General features: G+C 40.7%; 1 protein-coding gene across 3 annotated transcripts; it reads left to right on the forward strand.

Moving 5' to 3' along the window:
• Nucleotides 1–33: 33 nt before the first annotated feature.
• On the forward strand, nucleotides 34–10,772 carry LOC118416793. 3 transcript variants are annotated; one of them, XM_035822042.1, is made up of 17 exons: nucleotides 34–252; nucleotides 625–775; nucleotides 1,415–1,561; nucleotides 2,008–2,181; nucleotides 2,564–2,649; nucleotides 3,653–3,758; nucleotides 4,296–4,486; nucleotides 4,859–5,099; nucleotides 5,688–5,878; nucleotides 6,023–6,178; nucleotides 6,291–6,438; nucleotides 6,887–7,021; nucleotides 7,164–7,331; nucleotides 7,908–7,993; nucleotides 8,684–8,788; nucleotides 8,896–9,005; nucleotides 9,605–10,772. In XM_035822042.1, the coding sequence occupies exons 1-17, from the start codon at nucleotides 49–51 to the stop codon at nucleotides 9,654–9,656; spliced, it is 2,451 nt and encodes an 816-aa protein (XP_035677935.1). In that variant the 5' UTR covers nucleotides 34–48; the 3' UTR covers nucleotides 9,657–10,772. The 3 variants fall into 3 exon arrangements, with proteins under 3 accessions (XP_035677935.1, XP_035677934.1, XP_035677936.1); XM_035822041.1 differs by having other exon boundaries at nucleotides 8,684–8,783; nucleotides 8,891–9,005; XM_035822043.1 differs by lacking the exon at nucleotides 1,415–1,561 and having other exon boundaries at nucleotides 8,684–8,783; nucleotides 8,891–9,005.
• Nucleotides 10,773–12,698: the final 1,926 nt, after the last annotated feature.

Here is a 12,698-nt window from a genome sequence, read left to right on the forward strand (position 1 = left end):
TAACCTCCTTAATGGTTGCGTGATAATAACTTGCCCCCAGTGTAATGTATGACGTACCAAAGAGATCCATTACAATCCAATTCGAATCCATTCCAGGTTCCAGGCCTGAAGGAGAGTTACGAGAGTGTAAAACAGGACGCCTTCAAGGGAAACTTCATTTTAGTGACCTCCCGGGAAGAGTACGACTTCCCGCTGTACTCGGCGTTCTACAACAGGTGGGACCAGGCGGGACAGCCGCAGTACAAACGGCAGGTAAGGTGGAGATGTAGGGTACATGGTATAAGGAGATTCGTGGTTCTAAATACGCATGCGCAAGGTCAAAGGTGTGCGCCCGTCTCGTCTCGTCCATGCTTCATACACATCCAGACTGTGTAGGTAATTTGCATAACAATGTTTGGGACATTCATGGGTTTGTTTTAGAGACCTTGACCTTTGACCTTATGCATACATTGTTTGAATTATGAGCCTCATTATTGGGATGCTTTCATTTCACAACGCATATTTATATAAAAGATAAATAACCAACGCGTATCAGTGCTAATTCAATGCGACTGTAGATATTTCACCCCCCCCCCCAAAAAAAAAGTATTATGTGGAACCAACCTACAAAGGTATTTCTTTTAGTCGGTGCTGCTCCCTCTGAAGGACGTGGTGACAGCTGTAGAAACACAGTCGGATCCTAACTGGAATGTGTACAGGGAGTTCATCAGTGACGACCTGACGAGTTTCTGGAACGCCAGCACCGACATCAAGGCCATGTTGCTGACTGACACATGTATGTACTTTCATACATTTAAGCAAACGCAGATACTCCCCTTCTCGTTGTTGTAAAGCGTGCAAACACTGACAATGATTGGATATAAGAAAATTCTTATATACTCAACCAGTTTGTACCCACTTTGCTTACGCTTCGATGTCTCTAAGACACTTTCTTCAGAGCTAATCTGACTGGAGTTCTGTTTCTCGCCGCCGTATATGTAGGTGGCGCTTTTGCGACGAGAACACAATCCCAAACGTGGTTAAGTTCGTATCCCCCCTCGTCCGGGTTCATCACTTGGGTTGACTTTCTTATCCAATTTGTTAGTATAGAAGCTCCGAGGAATGTGTCTGAGAGACATAGAAACGAAAGCAAAGTGAGTACAAACCGGTTGAATGTGTAAAATAAATCTTTTATATCCTATATTCTAGCAACCTGATGAATTTGTTATTGAAAAAAAAACTGACAATGATCTCTTATTAAGACGTTCAAAACTTAAAACCATAGAACATCAAGTGCAAACTGTATTGGTATAAACAGTACGGACAGTATGGAAGTGAACAATCAATTGCTATATAAACATACTACTTACAACACATTGCTGTAATTGTATTGACCAACAAGAGTGTATGGTTGTTTTGATATGATTTGTATCAGTGAGCTTGCGTGGAAGAGGCAGACTCAACCACGGGGTTGATGACAAAATGGTCCTGACGAAAGAGCGACTTGAATTCCTCAAGAAGATCACAGATGTGGTCACCAGAACAGTGATGGACCTGGCTAAGTTCAAGGACACTTGTAAAGGTAATATTTTCCATGTTATAGGTGCAGCCGATATGTCCTTCTTCTCATTGATATACTGTCTCATTGCAAAGAATAGACAATGATTTGCTTGTTGCCTTCGCCAAGAAGGCTATGGAATCGGTTGAGCCATGGTGTGGTGGGTATGTATGTAGGTCAACAGCATTTAACTCAAGAAATTGTGGATAGATTTTGAAATTATTGAAGGTGTGAAGCGATCGTAGAAAAGGGTATACCTGGCGTTTTCCTACAGTGCTGCAGCGGGCTTTGTATTTTTGTGTATTTGTCTGAACAACATAACTCGAAAAGCTGTGACTGTATCTTCATGATATTTGGTAGATGCGTTGTGGAAAGAAAGGTCAAGATCGGAAATGGTTCACTTAAAAATTAATCATTTAAAGATGTGCAAGTTCGTTAATGAAAATGTTGTTGTCTTCTGTTGTCTTCAGATCCCATGACAGAAGCTCCTGCAGCCTTCAGAAAAGGTTTCCAAATGAGCGGGACACTTGCCATGCCTCAGGGAGGCCAAGACGTGACCATCACGGTGGACGAGTTCACGCCCTCGGGATGGATGGCGATAACTGTGGTGTTCGTGGTTTCTGGAGGAGTACACAAATATGCAGGTACTAGTACTGCACAAAGTTGCAGCTTGAATTCGCGTCAAAAACAGTTTAGTATTTAATGCAGTGTCAAATCCATATCCATACTTTGAGCAGTGGATACAGCATTTCACATATCACGAGCATTACATTCATGATAATTATGACGTCGTACTGGATGCGGTCTACAAGAAATTTACAAAAGCTCTAGCCTGATTAACTCTCACTAGCTGCCCGCCTAACATTCGGCCAGCCTCCTAGCATGTAGGGGCCAGTTACAGCCCCAGACAGCAGAATTTGTGTTACACACAGACTATAAAAACTCAAGTAGGTATCAGATTCCGTAGTTATTTCTCATGAATCTCTGAATTAGTAAACCATTTGGCTCTATTTCTTTCCTTTCAAGGGCGCTTCAATCCGGATGACAACCGCGTGTCACTGTGGGTTCCAGACCCTGAGTGGGACTTAGTAAACTGTTTCTTGTCAGGCCACGTGAGTATCATAAACTCAACACAAAAACATTGTCGTTGAAGAGGTTCGTCAGTCACGTATGAATACAGTTACTTCAAATTTTCTTAAAACAATGACTGTTTTTAAAGGTAAGATACATACATATACCTCCAAATTTTCGACGGCTGACAGTCCATCTTGCTCACGGCCGCGGAGAGTGACCCAGTGTCGATCTCGCGAGAGAGCACGAGACTGGGCCAGGCTTTCGTAACTGTAAGGACTGTCAGCCGTCGAAAATTTGGAGGTACATGTATGTACCTTATTGTTTGGAGAAAATTTGGAGTAAAAAGTTTGTCGATCATATCTAGTTTAAAGACCTATCAATTGCATTACACTATAAACTACTGAGAAGTCTCTGTGTGGTTACATAAATTTTATAATGATATTCATTTGGTCAGTATCGTATATTCATATTGATCACCGAGGCTACTCATGTGGTTGGGTCGGAAAGAATGAATTCCGAAATTGCTGTTTCTCTTAAAATGATTGGCATTTTGTCATTGGGAGGCTTGTATTTTTCTTTCAATGGTACTCTTTTTTTATAATTGCGCTTCAAATTTGTGCAGCAAGCACTATGAGTGATTCGTTGAGTCGATAGAAAGTGCCCATATTTCCCAGCCAACTCCAGTCACTTTTGGACTATATTACTAAGGAGAACTTCAGCAATCTTGCAACCATTGAATGTAGGAAAACGGTATCACTGAACAAATTTTTAATAATGCATGATAACATACATTTCTTAAAGTAGCAACGGAGGAATGATTGGTCAACTTTTCCAAGTTTTACTGAGTGTATATGTAATCGCATGTAGTCTGGATATACTGAATGGAATAATCATACTGTTTCTACATTATTAACGTTATTCTGTTAATGATATGAAAAACGCTTGAAGATTTTTTTTATATCTTTCATTATCCTTATCTCTATTGTAAGGTAGCAACGTTTTTCGTATGTTACTGATGACAAATATTGTGTTCGTTCTCAGCTACATGAGATGAACTCGGGAGTACTGTTTACGGGGGAACTGAACGGAAAGTGTGGTGACTATTGGCCTCATGATGTCCTCACAATAGTAGCCAGCGACTCCGGAGGTACGTAGCGCAATGCGCATTGCACTTTCTGATATTTATGACCCCCTCCTGCAAAAGTGGTGTCTTCCTGACGTCACTGCTGGAGAGAGAAAGGGTCATTCTGTGAACAAGGTTGACGGAGATCGACCGAAAATTTAGGGGTAAGTCCCTACATTATCTTAGTGTTGGAAAGAAAGTTTAGCCTTTCTCTATAATGCAATGCACATTGATTTTCTTCTATTATCTCTTCTTCGTCTTCTTCATCTATCATTTTTGGCAACGCCTTAGGGGCAAGCCTTTTGGCGACGCTTTAGTGGCGAACTTTTTGGCGACGCCTTAGTGACGAGCCCAACGGTGCAGTATTGTGGCGCGTAGCTTGGCAAAAGGCAAATTGCTGGAAAGGAAACATCCTGCGTTTTCTTAAAAAAATGTTACATTTTTATTTTTTCACTTTCAGCTTCTGCAATGTACTTCTAGAATATGTAACCCAAAATGTAGAGATTGTAAATAAAATAAGCAATCAATGACTGCAAAAAACAACTGTTTCTGCTTGTACAGGATCGTGTGGCTTGACCCCATCAAGCACTACGGAAAATCTGCGCTCGCTTCTGACCAACCATTTCAACGGAAACCGTCATCACGTAACCAACCCCGAAGGGAAGAAGGCCGCAGCGGATTACATCCACGCCACTCTGAAGAGTTACGGCATGCAGATTTACGTCGACAAGTTCCACACAGAGAACTCAGGGGTAAGAAACACTTAGTTTTCTCATGGACAAGCAGTTATGTTAGCAATGGAAGTGGCATTTATCATTACGCGTCAAAGCGCAAAGAAATCAAGTCACATAGTCAGGCAACTCTGCGTTAAGTTTGGCATTCGAAGGACGTTTCGAAGAAAACAGTTCCGAAATTTTGTTCCCTAAGGCCTTGCTGAAAAAAAAATCGAAATTTACATTATCACAATCCAATACTGTAAGCCCAAACGCATGAGTGGCTCCACGAGCCTTGTTTTGCGGTGAACCTTTAGTAAATTTAAAAAGAAAAACCTTCATGACATCAGCCTGAATATTGATAATTGTTAGTAAATGTTACAAACTTTAATCTGTTTTGGTATTTCTCAGTACAAAGGTAAGAATATCGTAGGGATATGGCGAGGCATCAATTCTGAAGGAACCGGAGATCAGAGTTCAGACAAGCCCGTGATTCTGGGAGCTCACTACGACACCTGCAGGGACAACCCGGGAGTGGACGACAATGGATCTGGTCTTGCAGCTCTGCTGGAAGCCGCTAGGGTCATCTCAACACAGCCGTGTGTCCCGACTCACTCCGTCGTCTTTGTCGCGTTTGATCTTCAATGTCGCGGTAAGCTGTTATCACGGACAATGTTAGCAGTTCCGGTACAAAAATTAAAAAGGAAGATTACACATATTTGTAGCAACTGTCTACATAGGCTGGCTAAAATCGCGCTTACAGTGGCCCGTCCCTTAGTCGGAGGAGGGCATGTAGCTCCTGGCGAAAGGTGGTATACACAGGCTATCGTCTGCTCAGTTCTAACTCCAGGCATCGTTGCATCTGTATCCATCTGTAACCACCATCTGCTACATTCGGCATACTAGCTTCGCATGCACTGTCAGCGCAGCAGCAGCTGGTAACATTACACCGGACGACCTGTCACATCTAACCTCGGCACATCTAACAGTAGGCGCTAGCGCTGTTTAAAGCTATGTAATGATTGACTTTGAGTCATTACATGGGTCTGCCTAGGCAGCTTTGGGCTAGTAGCGGCAGAACCTACAAAAATGCGAACATAATGATAATGATAATGCACCTACAGTACTTGGTGGTAATGAATTCTACTCTACGGTTAATATTTCCGAACCTTTCGATTCTGGGTTCTGTATTCCTCCAACTTGTTGGTCAATTCAGTTTTTTGTCATATATTTCCCTCAGATAACAATGACGACACGGCGTGCTCTAAAGGACAGTGTGGGAGCAAGTTTTTCGTGGAAGAGACTCTTGTCCCATACTTGGCCTCCCTTGACATTAAATCATCGGACATTCAGGGTGTCATCATAATGGACTCCATACTCAACTACAACAACACGAAAAACTCGCAAACAGCTCCTCCAGGCTTCGAAAACGTAGGTATATCTACTGACATTTTTTTTGCAAAATTTCATAATTGAAAGAAATGTTGTACCCAGTGTGTAAGGATATTCATCTCACAAGACTCACATGACAATATTTTTTCTTGAAATAAATTTTTCTTTGTATATTTTTGATAGACTCCATTGTGGGAAGATGTGTATGTGGCAGAAGAAGAAGATGGCGTCCGAGGAAATTTCATCGCTATATTCAGCAGGCAGGGTTACGACCAGCCGCTATACTCCATCCTCCACGACAGGTGGAACGAGGAATGTAATCCACAGTACAAAAGACGGGTGAGTACCAGATGGTTTCGGATAAAGAAAAGCCAGCAAATACATGGTATTTAACAAGCTGCAAGAAATAGTCTTTATAACATAATAACGATGTTTTTGTTACCTCTCGCAGGATGTGCTTATTCCCTACAAAAACATCGCCGATGAGACAGATACAGCCTCGAATCCTTACTGGCCTGTGTATCAAGAGGCTTCAATGGACCTCGCCAGCTTCTGGAAAGCCAGCGGTGACATCAAGGGACTGCTCTTGTCTGACACCGGTTAGTGGGTCTTAGGGCGTGACGTCACAACCGTCCTGCTGCATGATTGGTTGAACCGAGTGACGTCTAGCTGTATTTTCCCGGCATTGTGGACGTCACGTTCACGTGGCATTACATTGTACTTCGTAGTCACGCGACATTACGTCCTAGTCACGTGGTATTGCGTCATAGTCACGTGAGCGTCAACCCAGGGTGTGGGACTCGGTATACGGCCTGCAATGTACTAAGTAGTTTGGAGGAAATCTATGCAGGCTTACCACAGTTGGTCCCTGCTTACCAACAAGATGAGCGATAGATTTGTAACGACATCTGATAAAGTATTTTGAAGCAGCATTAGTATGTTTTGGCTCAACTTGGCTTTTCAGATAAAATAGAATAATTTTCATCAGAAAACAAAAACATTTAAAGGAAAGTTTTGTTTATGATTTATTTTCTGTGCACCTACAAGAACAATATCGTGGTAGAGACGTTGGCCGTCACGAGAAACTACCCCTCACGGACGACAGGCTTGGGTTCCTGAAGAAGATAACAAACGTGGTGACCAGGACCGCGATGGACTTGGCTGGCGAAAGGAGATGTAACGGTAAGGTTCCACGTTCATGTGCACGTTTATGTACATCATTTTCACGTTAATGTGCTTATTTAATTGTATTAATCGTTGAAATAGACTCACATGGCTTTGGTAGCATCAATGGTCATTGCTTTCTCTTCTTGTGTCATTTTAGCCCAACCCGATACAATTCCGGAAGGGTTTATCGAGGGCATCAAATTGGATGGAAAAGTATCTCTGCCAGGAGGAGACAAAGACTACAGTTTTGTGGTCAATACGTTCACGTCTTCTGGAAGGGTGGATGCTACTCTTTCCAACAGCACATGGAGCATCGACGTGTCAGGTACATTCTGTTGTAACACTGCTTGGAAGTAGTGAATGTGCATTTCACGACGTTATAGTCTTGATGCAAGATGGTTTACACCAATCTACAATTTATCATGGAGGAAAAGTATGAACATGTTCCGACACTGTTTCTGTTTACCTAGGCCAATACATACTCACATCAATGCAGAAAAGAAACCCCATGATAACAACTTGATATTGTAAACATTGTCATAAGAATGTATATACTAGATATAAAGACCCTCACTGTGCCTCCTCTCAATATTGTTTGTATATGATAGAAAGAGTGTAGCACGTACTAGTTTTATGTTATTAGTAAGAAGCCTGTTGCAACATTCTGGATTTGTTTCACATTGTACACTGTGTTTACTCAGATATTGCATCTATTATTACGTTTACTTATTAGTATTTTTACTTTACTATACTTTATAGTTACTTGTCGTATACAATATACCTTTGTTTGCCTTACATTGTACCCGTTTTACAAATGTTGTGCAATAAACTTTGACTTGTTATATTGCAAAATTAAGCCGCGGCCGTCTGATGAAATAATTGTCAATCTACATTCCTGCAGGTCATTTCATCCCCAAACAACAAGTTCTGTTGCTGCGTTTGCTGGAACCTGAGTGGGAGTCACTGTCATGTGTGATCTCGGGACCCGTGAGTATCTATAAGGCGGTTCACGATTCCAAGTTTGCATGCGCAGCGAAAAGCAACGAGGGTCAATTTCTTTGACCCTAATATTAGGGTCAAAGGTGAAGGCCCCTAATTTGTAAACAGTTCTTGTCTCGACCATTGTCTCAATTTGCATGGCAATTTCCAGATTTTTTGTTGTTGTTAATGTATCGTTAACGTATGCATACACATGGCATATCAACCAAAATGCATTTCGATGCACATACGTACTTAGAATCGTAAACTTCCCTATACTATGTAATATACATTTATTTGTGCATGAGGGATTGAGGTGGATAGAATACTTTCCTTAACAATGATGATTCAAAAACTATACGGCGCGTTTAATTTGGAAAGGGTCTTGCGGACGTACCAATAATATTAACCCTTGTCCTGTTGTCATTCCTGTCAAATTAAAGCGCAAAAAATCTTATTGTTAGGAACATGGGGAAAAACATCCTATCAATGGTGAGAAAAATAACCATCCTGCAGATTGTGAATAAAATATAGCCTTGGTCTGTAAAAAAATCCCCGAATTATGAACCAAATTTAAGAAATATTCTGAATCAATGGATACGTACAGTTGCATAATGCTACAAAATAACGACAAAGGTTTGATCAAATTTACTTTCAAACTTTCTGTTGGTTGTATTATTTCCACGGCTCTTTTTTCAGTTGGTGAACAGCGGATCAGGCGTGTTGTATTCGGGTGCCATTCACGGCTCGTGTAGCGGTGCCTGGCCGGAGGGCCATGTTGGCTTCACCCTGAACAGTGGTGAGTAAAACAGCAATTTCATTTTTGTCTTTGTCAAGATTTGCATAGCTTTTTTAACTCGGAAAAAACTTGTTTCTGATAACCAATGCTTTTGTTATTGTTCATAGGTAAACAAACTGTCGGCGGAGGTGTAGGGAATGGCAGCCTTGTTGTTATCGGAATAGTTGTTGGAGTCGCCCTCTCGCTCGTGGTTGGTGCTGCTGTGTGGTACCTTCGTAAGAGGTGAGACCTTACACCTTCATCCATTCTAAGCTGTGCAACTACTCGAAGTAAGGCATCACATATGGCACCTCATGGTGTCCTGTGTTTCTCATATGGAAGTAAAGAAACCTTTTACTGGTAGACGACATGTCGTCAAGATTGACAAAGTCTTCCACATTTTCAGTCTATTCGTGTCAAGTAATACCTTGTTCCGTACATTGCATCATTATAGATGCTAAGTGTGGACACGTGTATATGATTCATGTCACCGATCTTGTGCCCTGGTCTTGGGAAAAGCAATTTGAAAGACCTTGCTGACTTAATGAATTCAGTTGAGGAGGTAAAGACAGTCGGAGTAGAGGAATTGGGCCTTCCAATAACACGCCCGAGCCAAAATGGTTAACAATCCACTGCCCTTATGGCCACAGAAGACTATGGCTTGAACTACCTTTATCTTCTGTCTTTCCTTTATATGTAGCACTGTAAAGATATAAGTCACCAACTTTAGGTTAGTGGCCTCGTCTGTCTTAAAGCAAATAAAAAGGTTGGGCCCCGGCCTCTAGTGAAAATCACTATCATATGTATTTGTATCCCTAACGGCTGCTGTGTGTGTTTTACAGGCGGCCCAGGCAGGATGGACCAAACTTCCAACCATTGACTGAAGCTACCTAACTACCTGGCTTCAGCGTAAAAGCCCATTCAAGATTGCAAATGCACATGCGCAGGTCAAAGGTGAAGACCCCTGAGACATAAACGAAACACGTCTGGACATATTGGTATACAAAACGAACAACCGTGACCATACACATCTCGCGTATAAACCTGTTTGCAAGTCAGGGACTTACACGTTTGACCTTGCGTTTGCGTACAGTTAGAATCGTCGACCTCCTTATTCTGATCAAGTCCTGGGAACCTGACCCGATGTAAATTTGAAATTGTACCTCAAAGTACATAAAACAGCTTTTCCTAACAAATTTCTCTAGATTTGAACTTTTAAAAGTTCCAAGATAGCAGTAATCATCATAGGAAAGTAATCGTCTTTTTGTTTATGATTGGTCTACCCGTCTGATATATTTTTCACAAAAAAAATTAATACCGTCTATAATTGATATTTTAGATTGACGTATGTATGGCCTTAATCTATTTTCATAGTTGCTGACATTGGTGTCGCTGCCGTCTACTTCAATAAAGGGATAAAAAACACGTAAGGAATCACACATAAGGTCGTATGCAGTTATGGCCAGCTGTTAAATCAGCAAATATAAAGAAGCGGTGCAAGACAACAATGCAAAATGAACGAAGTACAAAGGAAACTATCATTCCACTTCTATTAATCAAATTCACCTCTGAAAACTGATATATTAGACATGAATCGTAGTGCTATAATATTAAGAATATAGAACATTTATGTGAGGCAAAACAGGATACCACACTCAAGTCACCACGAATTTAGAATTACTTTTTATCTAACAAATTGACAAATGTGTTGACCACTTATGTAGTAACCAAGCGATTGAATATAGTAAACAACGGAAAAAGAATGGTTATTGTCAAGAATTTAGAAGTTATTTTTTCCTATCTAATGAAATCAAGGAAATGAACTGAATGATGTGTGGATCATTTATGTAGCAACTAAGCGTTTAAAATTCGAATTAACACCGGTAAATAAATGGTTTAAGTGTTTGAAATTTAGAATTTTTCTTTCTATCTAATGAAATGCATAACACGTGGGGACCATTTTTGTAACAAGCAAATATTCGAATAAAAACCAATTTATGCACGATGGAACTTCCAGAATCTTCAACAAAATGTGCGTTACTTTTGTTAATTAGAATTCATAGTAAAACCCGTAACGAGTAGGTAGAAAGCAATTTGAGTACTAAAAATTACTTCCTTACTTTTCTACAAGGCTCGAAAGCGAATGAAGTTTCCCCTAGGCGAAACCGCTAAGCGAACCCTTCGGTAACCGAAAAGTGTACCCATACGATGGGACTTCCAGAATCTTCAACAAAATGTACGTTTCTTTTGTCACTTAAATTTCATAGTAAAACCCTTAAGGAGTAGGCAGAAAGCAATTTGAGTAGTACAAATTACTTCCTTACTTTTCTACAAGGCTCGAAAGCGAATAAATTTTCACTTGGCAAAACTGCTAAGGGAACCCTTCGGTAACCGAAAAGTGACCCCATACGATGGAACTTTCAGAATCTTCAACAAAATGTGCGTTACTTTTGTCACTTGAATTTCATAGTTAAACTTGTAACGAGTATAGAGAAAGCAATTTGAGTACTAAAAATTAATTCCTTCCTTTTCTAGAAGGCTCGAAAGCGAATGAAGTTTCCCCTTGGCGAAACCGCTAAGATAAACCCTTCGGTAACCGAAAAGTGACCCCATACGATGGAACTTCCAGAATCTTCAAAAAAATGTGCGTTACTTTTGTCACTTGAATTTCATATTTAAACCCGTAACGAGTAGGCAGAAAGCAATTTGAGTAGTAAAAATTACTTCCTTACTTTTCTGAAAGGCTCGAAAGCGAATATGAAGCTTCCCCTTGGCGAAACCGCTAAGCGAACCCTTCGGTAACCGAAAAGTGATCCCATACGATGGAACTTCCAGAATCTTCAACAAAATGTGCGTTACTTTTGACACTTGAATTTCATAGTAAAACCCGAAACGAGTAGGCAGAAAGCAATTTGAGTACTAAAAATTACTTCCTTACTTTTCTACAAGGCTCCAAAGCGAATGAATTTCCCCTTGGCGAAACCACTAAGCGAACCCTTCGGTAACCGAAAAGTAACCACATACGATGGAACTTCCAGAATCGTCAACAAAATGTGCGTTTCTTTTGTCACTTGAATTTCATAGTTTAATTCGTAACGAGTATGCAAAAAGCAATTTGAGTACTAAAAATTACTTCCTTACTTTTCTACAAGGCTCGAAAGCGTATGAAGTTTCCCCTTGGCAAAATCGCTAAGCGAACCCTTCGGTATCCGAAAAGTGACCCCATACGATGGAACTTCCAGAATCTTCAACATAATGTGCGCTACTTTTGTCACTTGAATTTCATAGTACAACCCGTAACGAGTAGGCAGAAAGCAATTTGAGTACTAAAAATTACTTCCTTACTTTTCTACAAGGCTCGAAAGCGAATGAAGTTTCCCCTTGGCGAAACCGCTAAGCGAACCCTTCGGTAACCGCAAAGTGACCCCATACGGTGGAACTTCCAGAATCTTCAACAAAATGTGCGTTACTTTTGTCACTTGAATTTCATAGTACAACCCGTAACGAGTAGGCAGAAAGCAATTTGAGTACTAAAAATTACTTCCTTACTTTTCTACAAGGCTCGAAACGAATGAAGTTTCCCCTTGGTGAAATAAGCGAACCCTTCGGTAACCGCAACGTGATCCCATACGATGGAACTTGAAGAATCTTCGACAAATTGCGCGTTACTTTTGTCACTTGAATTACATAGTACAACCTGTAACGAGTAGGCAGAAAGCAATTGTAAAACTAAAATTACTTTCTTTGTTTTCTACAAGGTTCGAAAGCGAATGAAGATTCCCCTTGGCGAAACTGCTAAGCGAACCCTTCGATAACCTTAAGGTGACTCCATATAATGGAAATTTTAGAAATTTCAAGAAAATGTGCGTTACTTTTGTCACTTGTATTTCATAGTAAAACCTATAACGAGTAGGCAGAAAGCAATTTGAGTACTAA

The sequence above is a fragment of the Branchiostoma floridae genome, chromosome 5 (assembly GCF_000003815.2).
Source record: "Branchiostoma floridae strain S238N-H82 chromosome 5, Bfl_VNyyK, whole genome shotgun sequence".
Lineage (NCBI taxonomy): Eukaryota > Metazoa > Chordata > Leptocardii > Amphioxiformes > Branchiostomatidae > Branchiostoma > Branchiostoma floridae.

Bases quoted from the DNA above. Each gene is read 5' to 3' on its own strand.
- LOC118416793 (XM_035822042.1), top strand. From the start codon at position 49: ATGACGTACCAAAGAGATCCATTACAATCCAATTCGAATCCATTCCAG. The intron at 1,562-2,007 runs GTAATATTTTCC...TGTTGTCTTCAG, and splicing joins GTTCAAGGACACTTGTAAAG to ATCCCATGACAGAAGCTCCT. The intron at 2,650-3,652 runs GTGAGTATCATA...GTTCGTTCTCAG, and splicing joins ACTGTTTCTTGTCAGGCCAC to CTACATGAGATGAACTCGGG.